This window comes from Sus scrofa, chromosome 1, assembly GCF_000003025.6.
Source record: "Sus scrofa isolate TJ Tabasco breed Duroc chromosome 1, Sscrofa11.1, whole genome shotgun sequence".
NCBI lineage: Eukaryota > Metazoa > Chordata > Mammalia > Artiodactyla > Suidae > Sus > Sus scrofa.
In genome coordinates, this window is record NC_010443.5 from 102811859 (window position 1) to 102832003 (window position 20145).

General features: G+C 34.4%; 1 protein-coding gene across 6 annotated transcripts in view; it reads left to right on the plus strand.

The window, feature by feature from the left end:
• Positions 1-20145, plus strand: part of DCC (DCC netrin 1 receptor) — a 1568393-nt gene that overhangs the window by 1293230 nt on the left and 255018 nt on the right. For all 6 annotated transcript variants that reach the window (XM_021073445.1, XM_021073448.1, XM_021073456.1 and 3 more), the window contains one exon: positions 13495-13636. In XM_021073445.1, coding sequence (XP_020929104.1) covers positions 13495-13636 — 142 coding nt within the window. The remainder of the gene's footprint in view (positions 1-13494; positions 13637-20145) is intronic.

A 20145-nucleotide genomic window follows, 5' to 3' on the forward strand; every position in this document is an offset into this window, starting at 1 on the left:
TTTTTAATTTTAATTTTTTTAAAAAAAAATCAGTTTCCCTGATTATTCCTATGTCAATGATGTTTCATATGTATCAAGCACAGAAACATGACTGCTGCCATAATTCACCCATAAGACCTAATAAGAATTTTCAAATATAGACTAAGACCAGGGAAAGAAACTGAGAAAAACACAACTTTGAAATTTTAACTCAAAAGAGTTCTCTTTTTAAAAATATGGGAATGAGTTTAGGCTATGTATTTGGGAATAAAGACTCTGAAAATTTAAGCAAAAACTATATTTATCCAAAGTTAACAGAAGTAAAAGCATACAGAATTGCTATTTTATTATTTTATCTGGTTTTATGATGTGTCATTTATGAAAATATTGTTGATTACATGGTTTTTAATCCAGCAACTCTATTAACTCCTGGACATTTATGGTTTGGATGTAAACTATAAACAGTAAATTATTGGTCTGTCTTCTGGTATTACCTGAAGATTGCCATTGAGAACAGTTTCACTTACCTCATCCTTGGAAGGAATATTTCTCAAACCTTCATTTCCAATAAGAGAGCACCACAAAACACTTGTGGTTGTAGCAGCAACCAGCTGTTAATATGAGTTATGTGAATCTGACCTATAATCTAACCTGACATTTGAAACTCAAATATTTCCCTTATTTCTCCAACACAATTAAAATATTTAGTCTCACTTCTTTTTATGAGACATAAATAGCCTTGTAAGTACTCTGTAATTACTGTACATTGTAACAAATGACCTCATAAATACATTGTAATGTCCCATGTAATTACATGGTAAGTCATGTATTTTAGATGGCTTCTCTGAGATGGAAAGCCTGCTGGTTTCAGAGATTAATTACTTAGGGCCGAATTTGACAGTTTCCTTGAAGATATGCCTCTGTTAAACAGCGCTTGCATTTAAAAAAAAAAGCATATGAAGATTTTATTCCCTATTTAATATATAACAAGTTATATGTGTTTATCCCTAAATATTGGACATGGCTGAATTTTTTATGTATATAAAAGCAAAAAGGTCTTGTTTTGCTCTGGTTGAGACTGATTTGCAATTATATTCAATCCTTCACACATTAGATAGCAATTGTTTTTGTAACAATGCTTTTAAAAGTTCTGCTTTTATTATTCTAAAAAAGATTTTTGAGTACATGGTGTCATAAAAATATGTTTTTAATTTTTTTATTGAGCAATATACAACCTTTAACTAAAGTTTCATTTTTAGAGACCACATTGCTGTATCATGATCATTTTAACATAAGTGAATTACTGAAACACACAGAATTCTTACTGGTGATTCTCAATAAATTCATTTTATCCCATATGTGAAAGAAGTTTCATACAGCAAAAATAAGTATTTAAACTCTTATCTCTTTGCCTAAGGATGCTTAAATATCTGATGAAATCTATCCTGAAGTTGCCCCATTCAACATACTGCACAGTTAGTGTCTTGGTTTGTATATTCCAAAACAAAAGAGAAATGGGAAATAAGTGGACATTGTACTTTCTATCTTAAATTGTATATTGGTCATTTTTCCTCTGCCTTTCAAGGGTATAATTTTACGTATAACTCCCCAGTGTATTTGTGTTCTGGCTTTCTTAACGCTAGTTTCTGCTTCAAAGCTATTATGTTGCTTTTAGGAGTTTTATTTAGTAGAAATGAATAGGATGAAAAAGGATCTATAATCTGAGAGAGTTAATGAACCTCCCTAAACATCCAGTTTACTTCCAGGGAATGACTTAGGCACTGGAGAATAAAATCTATTGATACTGACAAATTCTGAAATGTATTACTCTTAAGATTGCTTTATCGTGAACTCTGTGGAAAAACCAAATTGCTTTATTGTAATGGAATTTTGTCAAAATGTGAATACCACCTTGATATTACATTCCCAGTTTCTAGGACCTAGAAGAAAACAGGCCTGGTCACTAGGCTATGCATAGCAATAATCACATGAAAAAATGCTATTTTAAATTCAGGATTTTTCAAAGAAGATGCTAGGTACATGGCACTTCTAATTTTCTTTCTTTCTTTTTTTTTTCTTTTCTCCTGTAGGCTGTACTGTACTTTGCATTTAAGCATGGGTTTCTTTGGTTGGTTCAGGAGTATTTGGTTATTTTATTTTGTTGGCCAAGACAGCCTAGTTTGCAGGAAAGATTAGTCTATTTTTCTTTATTCTTTTTTCAGTAATAGAGACCATATACAGTCAGATATCTGAGAATCAAATCCTGCAAGGGTTTAGTAATTAATAGAAAAAGCACTATTTCTAAGGGCTATTCATCAGAATATGCAGTTGCTTTATCATCTCTTCACCCCTGAATGGTTTTTGGGGGGCAAAGAACGTTGTCTTCCAGAAAAGTGTAATCTAGTTGTTGAGATCAGATGAAGTGTTTTTGAAGATAATTCAGACTCATTGAGAATCACTCTTTCATTCATTCATTTTTGTCTTTGATACCAACGTGACCTGATGGCTCAGTTCTTCGAAGAAGTGCTCAGCTTCCAATGCCCTTTTTTGTAATTTAAAACAGTTGTGCACTCTACCACTATTACTGCTAACAATAATAATTATAATTATAAAATTATACATTTAAAATAAGAGTAAAACTTTGAATTCTGTGGTGTTTTCAAGTTCCTAAGCACTTTCTCATTGTTCACCTCTCAACACCTACATGGCAGATAAGGGAAGATCATGTGATGTACAGTTGATGCAGTTAGGTCTCAGATTCTTAATGTCACTTAGCAAACCAGTGAAAAGCTGAGAATAGAAGAGGGTGCCTTCCTGTCGCTTGTCTTATTATCCCTACTGAGTACCTTGTATTTATAGAAAACTCTTCTTTTTCTAAATAGCAGTTCAAAACTGCCTTCTCGATGGAACTTCTAATAAGAGTTTCTAAGCCCTATAGGAATTAAGGGGATCTCAGTAGATTTCCACGCACCTATGCCTGGTATTTGAACTTTATTTAATGTTTGGAGTTAAATCTTAAAGAGATGACTAGTGTTTATTGAATAGAATGGGCATGCCAGTTTGGAACCAGTGCTGAATTAGCTACAACAGTATAAAAGACTCCACAGGGCACCCTAAGCTATTGTCCACTTTTCTCCTAATAGAACTCTGAAACTGCTCTTTAAATAACTCAAATATTTGAAAACTGCTACTTTGAAAGAATGCAAAATACTAGCCTATGAGATTGCTAAATTTTCTGTGTACATAGGCTGCCCTTTGTCTTCATAGACAGTGATGGATTGGGGATCTCACGGTGAAGGTTTAGAAACCTATCTGACCTGAATTTGCTGGTTCAAGGCCCCTTTACTACCCCTTTGCTGCTAAAATTAAGTGGGTTAAGTAAGTTATTGCCATCCCTCTTTTTTGCTAGGAATTGTAAAGGTTGAGCTCTCAGAATTTGATTAAAGGAGTATAGAAGAGTGGTAGCATGTCCATTTCCCAGCAGTTTAAATTTAGCTCACTTTACATAAGCTAAGAAATAGAAAAATAGGACTTATAAGAAATGGAGCAAAGTTCCTGTTGTAGCTCAATGGTAACAAACCTGACCAGTATCCATGAGGATGTGGGTTCGATCCTTGGCCTTGCCCAGTGGGTTAAGGATCTGGCATTGCCATGAGCTGTGGTGTAGGTCGCAGACATGGCTCAGATCCCACATTGCTGTGTCTGTGGCATAGCTGGCAGCTGTAGCTGTGATTCAACCCCTATCCTGGGAACATCCATATGCTATGACTATGGCTCTAAAAAAGAAAGGAAGGAAGGGTATTCCATATGACATTTCTTATTGTCTGTAAATTTTTAAATCAGATATGTGCCCATTGTATCCTCTGGACAAAGTCCAATCTGTGGGCTGAATTGGTATGGAATTCAGGGCCAGGTGTTAGGAGGGTTGTGCCTCTAAACCAAAAGGAGTAAGTAAGGTGACTGGCAGCATTCCTTCACAAAGACTGATCACAATATCCAGAGACACAGAAAGGTAGATGACAGTTCTGCCTGGTGAGGGGTATCAGAAAGGGCTGTTAAGGTAATAAAGTGATGGTGAACCAGAAGGCCAGGAGTTTTGAGCAGTTGAGAGTATGAAAGCAGATAACATACTTAGCTTCAGAGAGGCAAGTAAATATTGTCAGGAAAAATCTGCCAGCCTTGGATAGATTCACAAAGGAGTCACTAGCTGCTGGAGGACCCGGTCTAGGATACCTTTGATGATGTCTGTCTCAGATGAACCAAGCTGACTGACTACGAAGGAAAAGGAACACTCACAAAAAAAAAAAAAAAAAAAAAAAAAAAAAAAAAAAAAAAAAAAAAAAATGGCAGCATGTTTTCTCTACAAGAGAAACCCAGTTACTAAAATTGGGACCCAAATCAAAGTGAATTTTCAGAATTTTATCTGAAACTGAGCAACCTGAGAAATTGTCCCAGAGTGGCTTAGCATATTACATAATCAGGGACAGGATTTTTCCAAAGTACATCAAGTAGGGCTTCATTTCTAGATAGAATTCCCACTGGCACCAGCTATAAAGAGAAGGAGCTACCAGGGCAGAGATAAAGGGTAGAACATTTTCCATCTGAACAAACCTATTGATGAAAAAAATGTTTGTATTATTGCAAAGTCATTCTATAAGATCACAGCAGGTTAGATTTCATTTTTTTTTATTAAAACAAAGCAATATTCTTGCCTGAATTTAAGACATGTTCAAAAAATTTTGTTAAAAATCAAGTATTACTCAATTTGTATACAAAAATACTTTTATTGTTGCAGATATTTAACTCAAACTTTATGTGGTACTGTTAGACTTCACTCTGGAAATGTGTTACCTGAAGTATTTTCTCACATGGCTTTAGGTTATTTTGGATAAGAGTTGCCTACATGAACTCAAGAACGTCAATTTTACTATGCCACCCAAACTTCTGACTTTGCTTGTCACAAGAGATTGCATATTTATGATAGTGAAGTAAAAGCATGCCAAGTCTTCAAGAATAGTATATAACTGCAGGAAAAAAAAATGTGTATATACCTTTATAATACCTTACTGACAATTTACCAAATCTATACTTGGTTGGTGTCATCAAGTATTTAGGTTTATAAGAAGACAAAAACATTTTTGGATACTGTTCACACAATTATATACTATATAGGTATGTATGTTTATATGTGTATGTAAATGTATTTATGCATATATAAAATGGAGCTTAAAATACTGTTTGGTTAGTTGATTAATTTCTATTCCAGGTTGGAATTCAATTAGACATTTTCAGTAATAGAAATATTTACCAAGTAATTAGATACATACCAAAGGTTAAATATTAAATGCTCTTCCCATATAAGTTTGATATTATTAAGACAATTTATTCTAAATGACAAAATTAGGAAAAGGCCCTTCCCAATATTAACTATCCTGTTATCAATATGGGTAGCCTTTGTTTCTATGTCTTATTTGAATTGTCATGTATTGCTGCTACCAGCAGGTTCTGCAAACTTTTTTTGAAAGTGGATTATTTTTCAGACAACTTGATCACAGTAAGTGCCTTATCTGCCAAGCTGCTTATGCCAGAAACCTCAGAGTCATTCTTGATGACTTTTCCTCCTTTACACTTGACAGTCAATAAATCACCAAGTGCCATCACAGTCTACCAATCAAAATATATATTGCATCTCTTCACTTTTCTGTACCCCTCTTGTCTCCACCTTTTTCCAAGTTCTGTCCTTCACTACCCACACCTAAAGATTTTATTGGCTGTGATAGGAATTGTAACTAATACTCTTCAGAGTAAATTGCTCAATAAATATTCATGGAAGAAAAGGAGTTTAAAAAGTCCTACTGGGTGCTTTATCTTTCTCAGTGCTCCTTTTGATTTACAGAAGAGAAACTTTTAGGTCCACACACAAATAAGTACGTCCACCATCTGAGCATTGTCACTGTACCTGGTCTTTCTTGATTCTATTCTTCATACCCTTGTTTGCTTTTTCCTTTCTTTATCCTCTCATTCCTTGTATCTTAACATTTTGGTCTTTTGCTCTCTGTTTTTCTTTCTCTCCTTCTTCCCTTAAAGTATTTATGATTTGCTGCCTAACAAATGTGCACCAGTACTAGGACAGAACTTTCTAGGGTGTTCCTACTCCCTTCTTTAATCAAGCCTTTGAGGTAGGTACTCTTATTAGTTCATAATGCAGAGGAGAAATCTCAGAGAGCTTAAGTGGCTCATTCACTGGTAAAGAAGATGACTTACTTCGGTGGCGGCAGTGGACCCTGGTGGTGTGGGGTCAATTACTTAGCTTTGCCTATATTCTGGGCAATGATAAATTATGTTCAGAGTTAGGGCACAGGCAGAGGGAATGTAAATAAGGGGATGGATAGGGAAACAGTGAAAACAGGTTTTTTAAGAGTGCTGATGGGCTTTCTTTAATAAAACTTGAAGAGCCTCCTGAGTACTGAAAGTATATTTCTTTCTCTAAGAAACTTCATATGAGATTCAACAAGTTCACAGAAGTACAAAACAGAGGCAGAATCTAAAACTGACTCTTAATTAAGTTTCAAGATCCTTAGATTTCTGCTAGATTTCAGCAAGGACATTCTTATTTATTGCAAGAATCTTCTTTCAAATGATGCCTTCCAGCTCCCTTCTATGGGAATGCTATCCAGATAAAACCACGTATAAAGATATTAACTGAACGTGTTTGGAGAGGAGCTGATGGTCCCCTGAAGTTCGTTCTAGAGAGAGTAAAGCAAGATGTCAGGTCCAATGGGATATGTGAAATTGAAAACAGAACTTGATAAAATGTGGCTTCTGAAAAAAATTGGGGGTAGAATGGTGGGCTTACCAATTTTTTTTTCTATTTTCTTGGTTACAACTTGTATACATCTAAGGTAAAGGAAGGATAAGGACGTAAATTAACGGAGCACCACGAGGACTGTACCACATTGCCAAATCGGACGAGGTTATCTGAGACAGTTAATGGCCAATGAGGACCCTTTCTTTTAAATCAATCAACCAAACTGCTCTCCACCATGCTTCCTTGTAAACAAATTCATTTATGTGGAAACCATAGAGGGAATGGAGGGATTTGGAAAAGTTAAGTTTTACCGTTCTTTTTTCTTTCCCCAAATGTGAAAAAAAAGGTGAAATTGATCCTTGATTCAGGATAGAACACTGCAACATGGAAAATGATTAATTTCTCCCTTTCAAGTAATGAAAAGGCCAAAAGTCAAGTCACAGCTACTAGAATTGATTTTTCAAAAGTCAAAGGTCATGTGTTAAGTACTTTTAATAAAAATCATTACCAGCCTTGACTAGGTTGTGACAGCTTTATTTGGCTTGGTAAGGGAAGGAGCAATGAAATCTGAGCTAGTGGGCACTGAAAGAACAGGTCTCATATGGAAAATAAGATGTGTTATACCACTGAATTAAAAAAAAAAAACTGTTTCTGGACATTTTCATTTAACTTCTCAGTACAGTGTAATTTGGGATATCCAGCCATATCACCTTCAGAACAGTCTGCACAGAACAAATGTGATCTTTGCAATCTGCTGCTGCTTTCTGGAAATCAATGAGAAAGCATAAGACATGCTAATAAACTTAGCTGCTACTCACATATGAAGATGAATAAAAATGATGAAATTACTTCCAAAGATGAATAATAACCACTGAGAGGTTCACCTCCTGGCGTGTAGAGCATATAACTGGATTCTATTAATTAATCGCTGCCAGGCATTGATATTAAGGTATTGGTCATGTGGGAATAATTTATGCAATCACTGGAAGTCCTCAAATATGATAAAGAAAAATTATTATCTGTCAAAAACTAAGTATTGTTCATGTATTCATTAGTATAATTAAAATCTCCAGGCTTATCAAGTGATTTACAATCATTTGGTGGACATACTAAGCATAATTATCCTCCCTTTTTCAATATGTGCATTGAGATTTAGGTCATTTATAAGACTTATGAGGGGTCATTCAGCAAAGACATAGCAAAGCATTAGCTTGAACTCATAAGGTTTTACCTCTTGGTCTAAGATTTAATATCTTCATTTTTTATTTTAATTTAATTTTGTCTTTAAAAAACAAGTTGTAGTACTTAGAAAATGACGCTTCTTGGTTTGCCAAGGGCTAGTTATGGGAAAGCCCATTGGATGTATTAAAAACAAATTATTTAAATTCAGTTTTATTTATTTCAAGAATATTTTGTAAGAAAATTTAGGTAAGTAGAATTTCCAAGTCAAGGCTCTATGATTATTTATTTTAGTTTGAAATAATAAAAAGAACATTAGATGCAAGAGTCTGATAATCCTTCTGTGATGATACAAGGTGACTTCTGCCCATTCATTTAACTCGGTACTTCAGTTACTTTCTTCATAATTGTAAAATGGCAATAAAATCAGCCATGACTATCTCAAAACATTGAAAAATAAAAATAAGATGAGTAATGAAGTATTAATATAAGATAGGACCATTCAACAAATCTGGTTTCCTTTACTAGTATTGAAACACTTGAGAGTGAAGAAGCATCAACACATGTGCTCATATGTGTGGAGAGGGGAGAAGATGTGGATGAGTGTGTGCATATTTAAGTAATACTTTCTTTGTTATTTTATTCATAGTTTTTCTCCCCAAAACTTAGCCAAATGCCTTAAATGAGCACATTTATCTAACACTGTGTTTCTTTAACATGGCTTAAAACACCATTTTTTTCCTTCTGCCTTTCAATTACATCACCCTATATGTCCATTTGCTCTAGCCACTAAGCAAGTACTTGATCTTCATTTGAAGAAGCTCTACACTGTCATAACACTTTAAACTTACTCTTGATATTCACTCTGTCCTAAATATCTTTTCTGTCTCCTTCATGAAGTCCTACTAACACTGAAGGATGGGCTCCTTGTAAAGTCTTTCTTAACCACAGAATTAATCTTTCCTTCTATTATACTTCCATCATCTTTTCTGGGATTATCTACTCTAGCATTTAGCACTTTGTTTTCAGTATAAATTTATATCTCTATTTCCTCAGCCAAAATAAATATACATCATGATTTATTTGGGTGTTTCCATAGTTCCAAAGATAGTGCTTTCAACACAGCAGAGATATAAATAATATATTTTAAATGAATAATAACTGGATGAGTTGATGATTTAGATTCTCAGCCTTGGGAGCTCCAATGGGAGACAATATTAATTAGTAAAAAAAAAAAAAAAAAAATGCCACCTTCAGACTCATATTATCTCAGTTCATATCCTGCCTCTATAATTTACTGCTACGTAGTTGGAAGTTACTTAACTATTCTGTGTCCCAGTTTATATGATTGTACAATGGGCATACCAACAGACCTTAACTCATTGGGTCATCGTGAGGATGAAAAAAAAAAAGAAATAACTCAGGTAGGTATGTAGGGTGCTTAGACCATTTTCAGGTCTAGAGTTAAGTGCAAAAAAAGTATTAAGTATTAATAAGAGCAATGGGGGTGAAGGAAATGATATCAGTAGTGCCATACTCTTTCAAATATATTTTAACACCTGAAATAATCAGATTAATTGTATTTAATTTAGCTAAGTTCCCCTTATTAAAACATGTTTATTATATAATTATTTGTGATCTTTATTATTTAGAGATTCTATATTTGCCAATTCACCTAACTGCTAAATGTATTTGTATCTCAAAATTGATACCCACTCTATCTTTATAGTCATTGGCTGACTTGTGCACATGCAGAGCAGTGAAAAATTTATCTCCAGAAGTACATATTCCCAGCAGAGGTTGAACAAGGAGACACTGTCTTCTTGTTTCATTTTTCGTATTGTAAGCAAGTGACCCTTTGTGTTCAAAGAAATGCCACTTTTTAACTTTTTTCCTTTTCTTTTTGTTGGAAATTTTGCTGTTTAAAATGGTTCCTCAGTGTAGGTCTCACCTGTGTCTAGTGTTCCCAAGTGCAAGATGGTTGTAATGTGCCTGCAGGAGAAAATACATGTGTTAGATAAGTTTCATTCAGACATACCTTACAGTGCTATTAGCCATAAGTTCAATGTTAATGAATCAACAATGATATTTATTTATTCCTTGGATTTGTTCCTTTAAACAGGAACACACATAAAACGAGGTGCTGCATTGACAAGTTGACAAAAATGTTACCAAAGTCTCTCAAGAAACTAAACCTGTATTTTCCCTAGGAACAATATTATGATATCCCCAAATTCAGGGTTCAGAAACCTTTATAGAAAACAACTACTGCAATGATGAAAATTGACTATAGTTGACATGTTCTTTGAAATTTTTTGAATGCTGAGCAAATAACTGTGACTTTAGATGATTTTTAAAATCCTTCATAGGAACTTAATTATTTGTAGAGAGCTAGCCAGTTTGTGGCAGATGTGAAAGAAGGGTCTCAAACTCCTCTGTCCATGGAGAACACTGCCTTCCTGCTGTTTCACCCACATAATTGAAACAGTATCAGATGGTCCACCCGCCAAGGGCTCAGAAATCCATTCCTTGACATTTTGCTCAGCCTCTGACAGTTTATTTCTCAATTGTTCTCAAAAGAACAATTGTATATGTTTATTTAAAAAATTAAAAGTTCATCAAATTATTACACGCATATTATTTCTTTAAGTTAAGTAGTACCTATTAGGCTTATAACAAAATCCAGCAGACTCTTCATTGCCCTTCTCTAAATCTTGTTCTCATTCCCTTCAGATTCCCATATCCATAACTTTTAGTCATTATTTTTTTCCCCTAGTATTATTACCTTTACATTTCTCATAAGTGTGCTCTTAGTGTCCCTTAATTCCCTCATTTTAATTCTCTAGTTTGAGACATCATTTATTGACTTATTGTTATGTCAGGATTCTGTACTCTGGCACACTTCCATCTCCATTTCAGAACTTCACCAATTTTCTCCCTTTTCCTCCTACTCTTCCTTCCTGTCTTCCTCATTTTTCTTCTATTCCTTCTTCTTTGATTGAGATGTAACAAAAAAAAAAATCCACCAATATTAAGTGCTCACTTCCATAAGTGTATTACTTCATTAGAGCTGTCATAAATTCCAGAGGCCGGGGAGCTTAAATAGCAGGTTCTGAAAGCTAGAAATCCAAGATCTTTGTTGGCAGAGCTGTTGATTCTGAGACCTCTCTCCTGAGCTTACAGATGGCTGTCTTCTTCCAGTGTTGCCACATGGTCTTCCTCAATGTGTGTCTGTGTCCTAATCTCCCTTTCTAGTAAAGATACTGGATACCGGTCACATTGGACTAGGATCCACACTAATGATTTCATCTAACCTTAATTTCTTCCTCTAAAGCCCTATCTCCAAATACAGTCACATTCTGAGGTGCTGTGGATTATGATTCAACATATGAATTGAGGGCTAGGGGGAGGCAAAATTCAGCCCATAGCCATGTATTTTGACCATTGTATCTATTCATGTAACAAACATTAACTAAGTTGTACTTTTATTACTCCCCAAAGTCTCCTTGTATCCATATCCAACTAATACCCCAGTGCCATTGCCATAGCAACTATTTTCTGGTATGTATTAATATAGATTAGTTTTGTCTATTGTTGAACTTCATATCATTGGAATTACGCAGTATGTACTCTTTTGAGTATGATGTCTTACCAAGTCCAATCTTACAGTATAATTTTCCTTCCTGTTTTCCTGAGGATTCCACATTTCTCTGTTGTTTTAGATTTTCTGTTCGTTGGGCTTCAAACACTTTTCTTTCTCAGTTTGCATTCTCATCTTTCTGAAGCATACCCTCATTAGCATCCTGGTAAAAGGATCAAAAAAAGATATCTTGGAAATCATTCCTATCTGAAATATTCCTGTACTTCTTACCCATGTGTTATATTTTCATTATACATTATAATTTATTTGAATAGACATGGAATTCTAGGTTTGCATGCTGTTTTCTAACTCCAAATGTTGTTGTTGAGAAATCCGATGCTATTCTTGCTCCTGATCATTTTCCATGTGACCTTAATTTGTTTTCCTTCATTTTGGATCCTTCCTTCCCCATGAGGCTTGAGTGTTTCACAGCACTACACTTTAATGTGGTTCTTTTTCATTTGTTATAGATTCCATAATCCATTTCAGAATGGAGTTTCAAATCTTCCACTTCTGTCGGGTTTTTATTTGGGGGGATGAGTTTTTGCTTTTTTGTTTTGGATTGTTTTGTTTTTGCTAATTTTCTACCTTTCATTTTTCCTGCTTTTTCATTCTCTTATTAATTGGGAGTTACATAGTGTGAGCTAAAGCTCTAATTCCTTATCTTTTATCTTCAGTTTCCTATCTTTGTCTTTTCTTCCCCTCATTGAATTTTGGAAGATTTCTATTAATTCATCTTCCAATTTATCTATTAAATATCTTATTTGTATAAGCAAATGATAATTTTCATAATCTTAAAACTCTCTTTATTCTTGTATTTTTATCCTATTCATGGATGCAGAATTTTCTCTTAGATTATAAGAGTATTAATGATGGTTTTTTGATCCTTTTTTGAATCTACACTAATGCTGTTCCCTTCACATACCATTGTCTTCTTATGTGTTTTTTTTTTCCTTTGTGTTTTATGCTAAAGCCTTTCTTTTTCAATGTCTGATAGTCTTAAATTTTCAGTTTGCATGAAAATGAAGTACTGAAAGTATTATTACAAAGTGCAAATTCCAGTGCATGAATGAGGTTTATTAAGTAGGGGCTTCACCATTGTGGAGTTGATCAGAGACCTGCCTGTTTTCTATATGGCCAAACTTTTAATTTTCTCTAGGGAGTAATGGTCTGATATTCTACATGGGACCTATACACCTGGTTGCGTTTGCTATAGGTATCAGATGAAGGAAGAAAACTTGGGTGTCTTACAACCCTATTCTCTTCTGTGCTTGGTATCTCTGATTCTGTGGCTTCCATGTCAATATCATTAGAGAAAGACTCTCCCAGCTTTGCAAGTTTAAGGCAGGTTAACAGACTGGTTTTGCTGAATGTGGTAGAATTTTCAGTCCATCTTCTATCTCAGAACCATGCCTTAGTCCTGCCTTATAAGGTATTTAGGAAGCAACAATTTCTAGTCCTGAATTTTGTCATGCTAATCACCTTGTTTTTATTAACATATCTTAAAGAGGTATTTAGGTTTCATCTCTTTCATTTGGTTCAGTCACTTTCCTCAATTTGCACCTCTCAAAAATTTGTTGTCTTTCATCTGCTAGAGTCCTATTCTCTATTTCCTTATGGGTTTATACCATTTAGAATATTTTACTGTCATTTTGAGGGCATTTACAAAGGAGAGATAATAATACATGTAATCAATCAGATAAATTGTGTGTTTTTGTCAAAATCAGACAAATCATTGAAAGAATGAATTTATTTTGGTTCTAACAGACAATCCTTAAATCTTCTTGCATCTCTGCTTTATTTGCACTTAGGTTTGGGTCAATTCTTTGAGTCTGTCCTGTTGTCCTTCCTTTTTCCAATGTTTTAATTTACCTCTATTATTTTACAGAGTATCAAAGTAAGCTGGCTGCCTCCTCCATCAGGAACACAAAACGGATTTATTACCGGCTATAAAATTCGACACAGAAAGACGACCCGTAGGGGTGAGATAGAAACACTGGAGCCAAACAACCTATGGTACCTGTTCACAGGTCAGTGTTCACATGGAGTGGTCTTCAAAGGTTTTGATGAATTAAATGCTTCAGCAGTAAAATGTACTCTCACTTTGAGAAAACATTCGTTTTTTTTTCCTGGTAGGTGTCATTTCCTGATCTGAAAGAGAATAACCTTTATATTTTTAACTTGATATTCCCTATAAAACTTTCGCTACACATTTTGCTTCTGGATTGTTATATTAATACACACATATCATTGAATTTTTATCCATATTAGTTTTTAGCTGATTCAACAATAGCTTCCGTTGTCAAATAACTTTTAACTGTTTAATAACTTTTTAAGGTTGCATAATCAAATGGTTCCAAGTTTAAGTCACTTTGAGTCCTGTTCCCCCAATCTCCAGGAGTGAGGATGAGGTTGGAAAGTGGGGAGAGTGTTAGTTTGAGGAATAAAGAGAATACTTATTCTACTTTCCATAAGTATAAGAGTAAATTAATTTATACAGCAATAGTGGTAAAACTCATAGTGGGTCAAAGTTATTCTCTGAAAACTGGACCAAATTTCATTCAGTATTTAGAGATTTATGTATAAATATATATATATATGTGTGTGTGTGTGTGTATATATATATATATATGTATATGTATGTATATAAGATGAGTAATCATATATTTCTTTTAACTATTAGAACCTTTAATACATGTCAGTCGCAGTTCCTGGAAAGCAGTGACTGAGGCAGGCTTTCAAGTTAATGTTTTTGGGGTACAATTCCAGGAGAACAAGAGTGAGGGAAGAAGGGACGTGGGCCTGGGTCAAGGGGGAGGAGAGGAGAAGAAATCAAACAATGATGAGATATTATTGTGCTGGCCACAAGTTTAGAACAAACCCAGTGATAGCCTGGCCTTAAAGGATGTCACTAGAGAAGCTGCATGAAATACAATGTCTCACAGCAGATGGATGGCAAGAGTGAGCAGTTTCCCTCTTGTCTACCAGTCAAAGTAAGTCCACCAACAGGACTACAGTTGTTAACTATGTTATAGCTCCAGACAACCCCTTGGAAGTCAGCACTTCTGGTAAGTGTGCAAACATAGAATTCTCTCCTTACGTGGTGATGGCTTGGTCTAGGGTAGCAGCAGCACAGGGGCTTTTCAGGTTCAAGAAGAGCATGAACTAAGGGTTTGGGAAGCAAAACATATATAAGTGGATCATGACAAGGATCAGTGGGTCAAGTTGAGTATATGTGTCATGGTACATCAACTGGCTCCATGACAACATGCAAGCTAAAACTCATAACTTACAGATGAGGCATAAAGTGAACTATCACTGCAAATGAGACAAAAAAAAATGTAACTTCTTATCCATTCCTTTCTTTATATCAAGTACTCAGTAAATTTCAATTTGAAATCACAAAACACATACACACTTTAAGCTCCTTGCCCAGTCTACAGTGTGAGACTTGATAGAAACCAAGATTTTCCCCCTCAGGTTTTTTTCTTTTGTGCCTATAAAATGCTAATGTAGAAAGTCCCTTTGTGTCTCAGCAGATTAAGAACCCAACATAGTGTCCACAAGGATGCAGGTTTAATCCCTGACCTCAATCAGTTGGTTAAGGGTCTGACGTTGCTGCAAGCTGTGGCATAGGTTGCAGGTGTGGCTCAGATATGATGCTGCTTGTGGCTGTGGCATAGGCCTGCAGCTGCAGCTTGGATTCAACCCCTAGCCCAGGAACTTCCATGTGCCACAGTTGTTGCCATAAAAAGAAATAAACAAACGAAAAATATTAATGTAATGATGAGAATCCTTCCAAGGTAGATTGTCAAAAATTGCATTACCTATATGATATCTAGACAAAATCTCCAAGGCAGGTATTGTTGAATTTAAGCAAAGTTGTGATATTCTACTATATTCTTTAAAATGCTTAAGAAAAAAAAGTCAAGATCCTATGTCTTTTTCCCTGATAAATTGATGGGAAGGAGGTAAAAATAATTGAAGTCAGGCATAGGTGCTCATTGGGATATTTGGTCCAACAAATACATAGTTTACTTAAAAAGAAATCACCAAAATTGCAAAATATTGCTTAAAAAACTTTGTATAATTCTTAAGAGTTAATATTTAAATAGAAGAAGAGGCTCTAAGGGTAATTTAATCCAAGCTTTGTATTTTAATAGATGTAGGCATTCAAAGCCCTGAATTTTTTTAATCATTGCTTTTCCTTCTAAAATGAAAAATATTAAAAATATCAAATAATTTTTATAAAATATTTATGAGCATTACAATAGGAAAACTAAGGAGTGAATATTCAATTTATAGAACTATAAGTGGCCAAAAATCATAATAAAATGTTCAGTCTCATTAGTAGAGAAATGCACATTGAAAATGACAACATTTTCCTTTGATTAAAGTAATAAAGATAAAAATGAATGATGATACATTGTTTTAGAAAGCATATGAGAGTTTGGAAAGCATATGAACTCTCATATACTACTTTTGGGACAGAAAGTTTCTAGAATCTTTCCATAAAGCAGTATGGAGATATGTGCTATATAGAGATGTATATACGTGTATGTATATTCATAAATGTATGATCCAGGCTTTCAACTTCTTTATTCCAAATTCTGCAGACATGTTTTTTGCAAAGTTTTAAACTATAAACATGTTCATTGCACTGTTACTTTAATATCAAATAATAATTTTTTTTGAAGACACTGATTATCCAACTCTAGACAAGTATGTAGAAAATTCAGACAGTCATATTGTGGAAAATTGAAAATATTGTATGTAAACAAATTAAATTACAGGTTAAATATTTAAAACATGTTAAGCAAATAACTCACTTCTAAATCAATATTAGTGCATTAATCCATATTTATAAATCAAAGAAAAAATTTACAAGAATATATTTAGAACAATATATTCTAAATACAAATATTAATAGCAATTATTGCTCATTTGTGTAACAATAAAATATATCTTTTAATTGCATATGTAAGGTAAAAAACAAAATATCCAGACTCTGAAGTCATAGCATAAATTTTGATTACTGAAAACTGAAGAATTTTTACCACTAACTTTAACTCTATGTCCACTGAACAGCTAAGAAGGGACTGGTCAAGAAAATAAATGAATAGTAGCCACATAGCCAAAAGAATTTACTGATAAAAAATGTTTAATATATTTGGGTTTTTTTAGCCAAATGGAATGTAACACACTGAGCTCAATATTATCAAATCAAAAATTCCGACTCCCTAAATATACAAACTTTTAGGATTTTCTCTCTACAAAATTAAAATCATTTTAAAAGATAACTCTACAGAGCATCAAGTATTAACCTTTTTACTGTCAAAGATGCCATATTAGCCCTAAGGCAAGTCATAACAAATTACCACAAACATGATGGCTTAAAACAACAGAAATTAATTTTTTCAGTTCAGGAGAAACCAGAAATTTCAAATCAAGGCATCTGAAGGATTGGTTCCTTCTGGAGGCTCTGAGAGAAAATCTGCCCCATGTTTGTCTCCTAATCTCTGGTGGTTGCTGGTAATCCTTGACATTCCTTGTGTTGTCAATGCATCTCTCAGATCTCTGCCTCCATCTCTGTGTGACTTCCTCTGTGTGTCTCTCTGTCTTTTCCTTATAAAAACACCATTCGTTGGACAGAGAATCCATAAAAATCTGGGCTAATTTCATCTCAAGATCCTAAACTCATTACATATATCAAAGCCACATTTCCAAGAAAGGCTATATTTGGATGTCCCTACTATACCATCTTCTACTCATTACAGACTCCTTTCATTACTTTTCTTCTCAAGGATAATCATTTTGAATTATATCCTCTATTAAAACTTTATTTATCCAAAGTAAATAATTCAGTCCTATATCTTTATTCACCTAAAATATATGTGACAATTAGCACTTCTCATCAGCATAGGATAACCCATCTCCACATTGGTTTAGTAGCATTTCAGTCAAAACAAAGAAATAGGATGAATTAGCTTGTTATTGAAATACTGCACAAATGCCCCTCCCATCTTTATAGATTTGTAGGAATCTGGACTCCAGATTTGAAACCTTTATTCATCCTGTTCCTTATTCATTTCAGTAGTTGCTAAATGCTTTGGGGAATGCAAATATAATCTGCTCAGTTATGTTTGTAACTGTACTTGATATTTATCACAAAATAAGTCACAGAGAATTCTTAATTTGAATTAAAGAATTTAAAGGAGTCATAGATTAGCCTCATACTCTTTAAATATTAAAAGCAAGTTTTGCAGAGTATCTCCCTTCCTCCCCCCATCCTGTGTCCCAGCTTCAGTATAAAGCATGTTGCTTTCCTAAATGTGGGAATGTTTTTAATGCTATGAAACACAAAGGAATCAGAAAGTACTACACACTGTAGATTGGCTGGGACTTTGACTTGTCCCCAGGATATATTTAGTTACTTACACACTTTGTAGTAAGCAGAAGTATTTGATTTTCTATATGAATCTGTAGCACTGTAAAATGTATAGGATTTGACCCCATGTTTTCAATACGTGAAAGATACATGGATATATTGATTTGGCTGTTAGAAAATTAGAAATGCTAGAATGTTTCTTTTGAGTGATATAAATATTCAAGTGCAGAGACTGAATTTTTTTTTTTTACAGTCTTTATCTGTTAGGCAGGTGTTTTTTGTTATATGTGTGTGTGTGTTTGCTAGGATAATGAGACATCTGCAATAACAAAGTAATTCGGAGTTATAACAAGGATTTTAAATCACTGCTATCAATTTTATTGTGGGAACCCAAGTCACCTAAATTTTTAAAGTGCTGTTTTTATTTTTTGAGTGCTCTTCAGAGAAGGTTGTCTGGAATTGAATTTAAGAGTTTTCCTGTGCTTCATGCCAATGTAAGAATAACCATAGTTGGTAAACATTCATTGGTATTTTATGGACTGAAAAATTAAAACAATAGCTCAATAATTTTATAACAAGGTTAACATCAGAGGAATAAAGGTGAATTATATTATTTGAATAATACATCATCTGTTGACCATAAATGCTAAGAAACTAGAAATAGAAGCTGAAGTACCAGAGAGTTTTAAAGCATTATATTATTACTCATTGGGTATGGAAACAAGCAGAAGACAATCTGTTTTCAACAGAATTATTTTAAAGCTAAGAAAAGAATTGCTACCTATACCATACTTCTTTTATTTTTTTAATTTTTAGTTGTTTTTCTTTTTATGGCCACACCCATAGCATGTGGAAGTTCCCGGGCGAGGAGTTGAATTGAAGCTACAGCTGCCAGCCTACACCACAGCCGCAGCAACACAGGATCCAAGCCACATCTGTGATCTATATTACATCTTGTGGCAACTCGGGATCCTTAACCCACTGAATGAATCAGGGATCAAACCTGCATCCTTACAGACACTATGCTGGGTTCTTAATCTGCTGAGCCACAACAGGAACTCCAATAACAAACTTCTTTTAGGATAAAGTTTTACTTAGAAGCAGCTAGGCAAACACACACACACATAGACACAATGAAGTTGAAATATAGGTCCTTGACAAACAGAACAGGAACCCTACAATTCATCTCATCCAAATCCCTTGTTTTATAGAAGTGGTAACTGAGGTCCAAAGAATGATATTGTTAAGATATACAGTTAGTTAAAGAGATGATCCCAAGTGTATTACAGACATTCTGATTCCTAGTCATGTGCTCCTTGTGCCATACAATGTTGTCATCTTTAGCTCACTTTATTGTGACTCTGCCTATTGTATGAGTCTATAAATGATCATTGATATTAGAAATAATTTAAATATTTATAACAATAATAAAAGCCATCACAAATTTGACAACAGCTACTGTGCTGAAAACAGTATGGAGGTTCTTCAAAAAGTTAAAAATAGGGGAGTTCCCATTGTGACTCAGCAGTAACCACGCTGGCTAGTATCCATAAGGATGCAGGTTCAAGCCCTATCCTTGCTCAGTGGGTTAAGGATCCAGCATTGCCATGAGCTGTGTCATAGGTTACAGATACATTTTGGATCCCACATTGCTATGACTGTCATGTAGGCCAGCAGCTGCACTCCAATTTGACCCCTAGCCTGGGAAGCTCCATATGCTGCAGGCACGGCCATAAAAAGCAAGGAAAAAAAAAAAAAAACTTCAAAATAGGACTACCACTGAACTAGCAATCCCATTTCTGAATATATATTCAAAGGAATTGAAATCAGGATCTCAGAGAGATAGCTGTGCTTCCATATTCTTTGCAGCATTATTCACAGTAGCCAAGGTAGAGAAACAATCCAAATGTCCATTGATGGACAAATGGACAAAGAAACTGTTATATACATGCAACAAAATATTATTGGCATCAAAATAGAAAAAAAATCCTGCAATTTATAATAATATGGATGTACCCGGAAGATGTTATGCTAAGTGAAGTAAGCCAGTCACAGAAGAACAAATACTGCATGATTCCACATATATTAAGTATCTAATATAGTCAGAGATAAAATGGTGGCTGCCAGGAGAGAGGGGGAAGGGAAAACGGG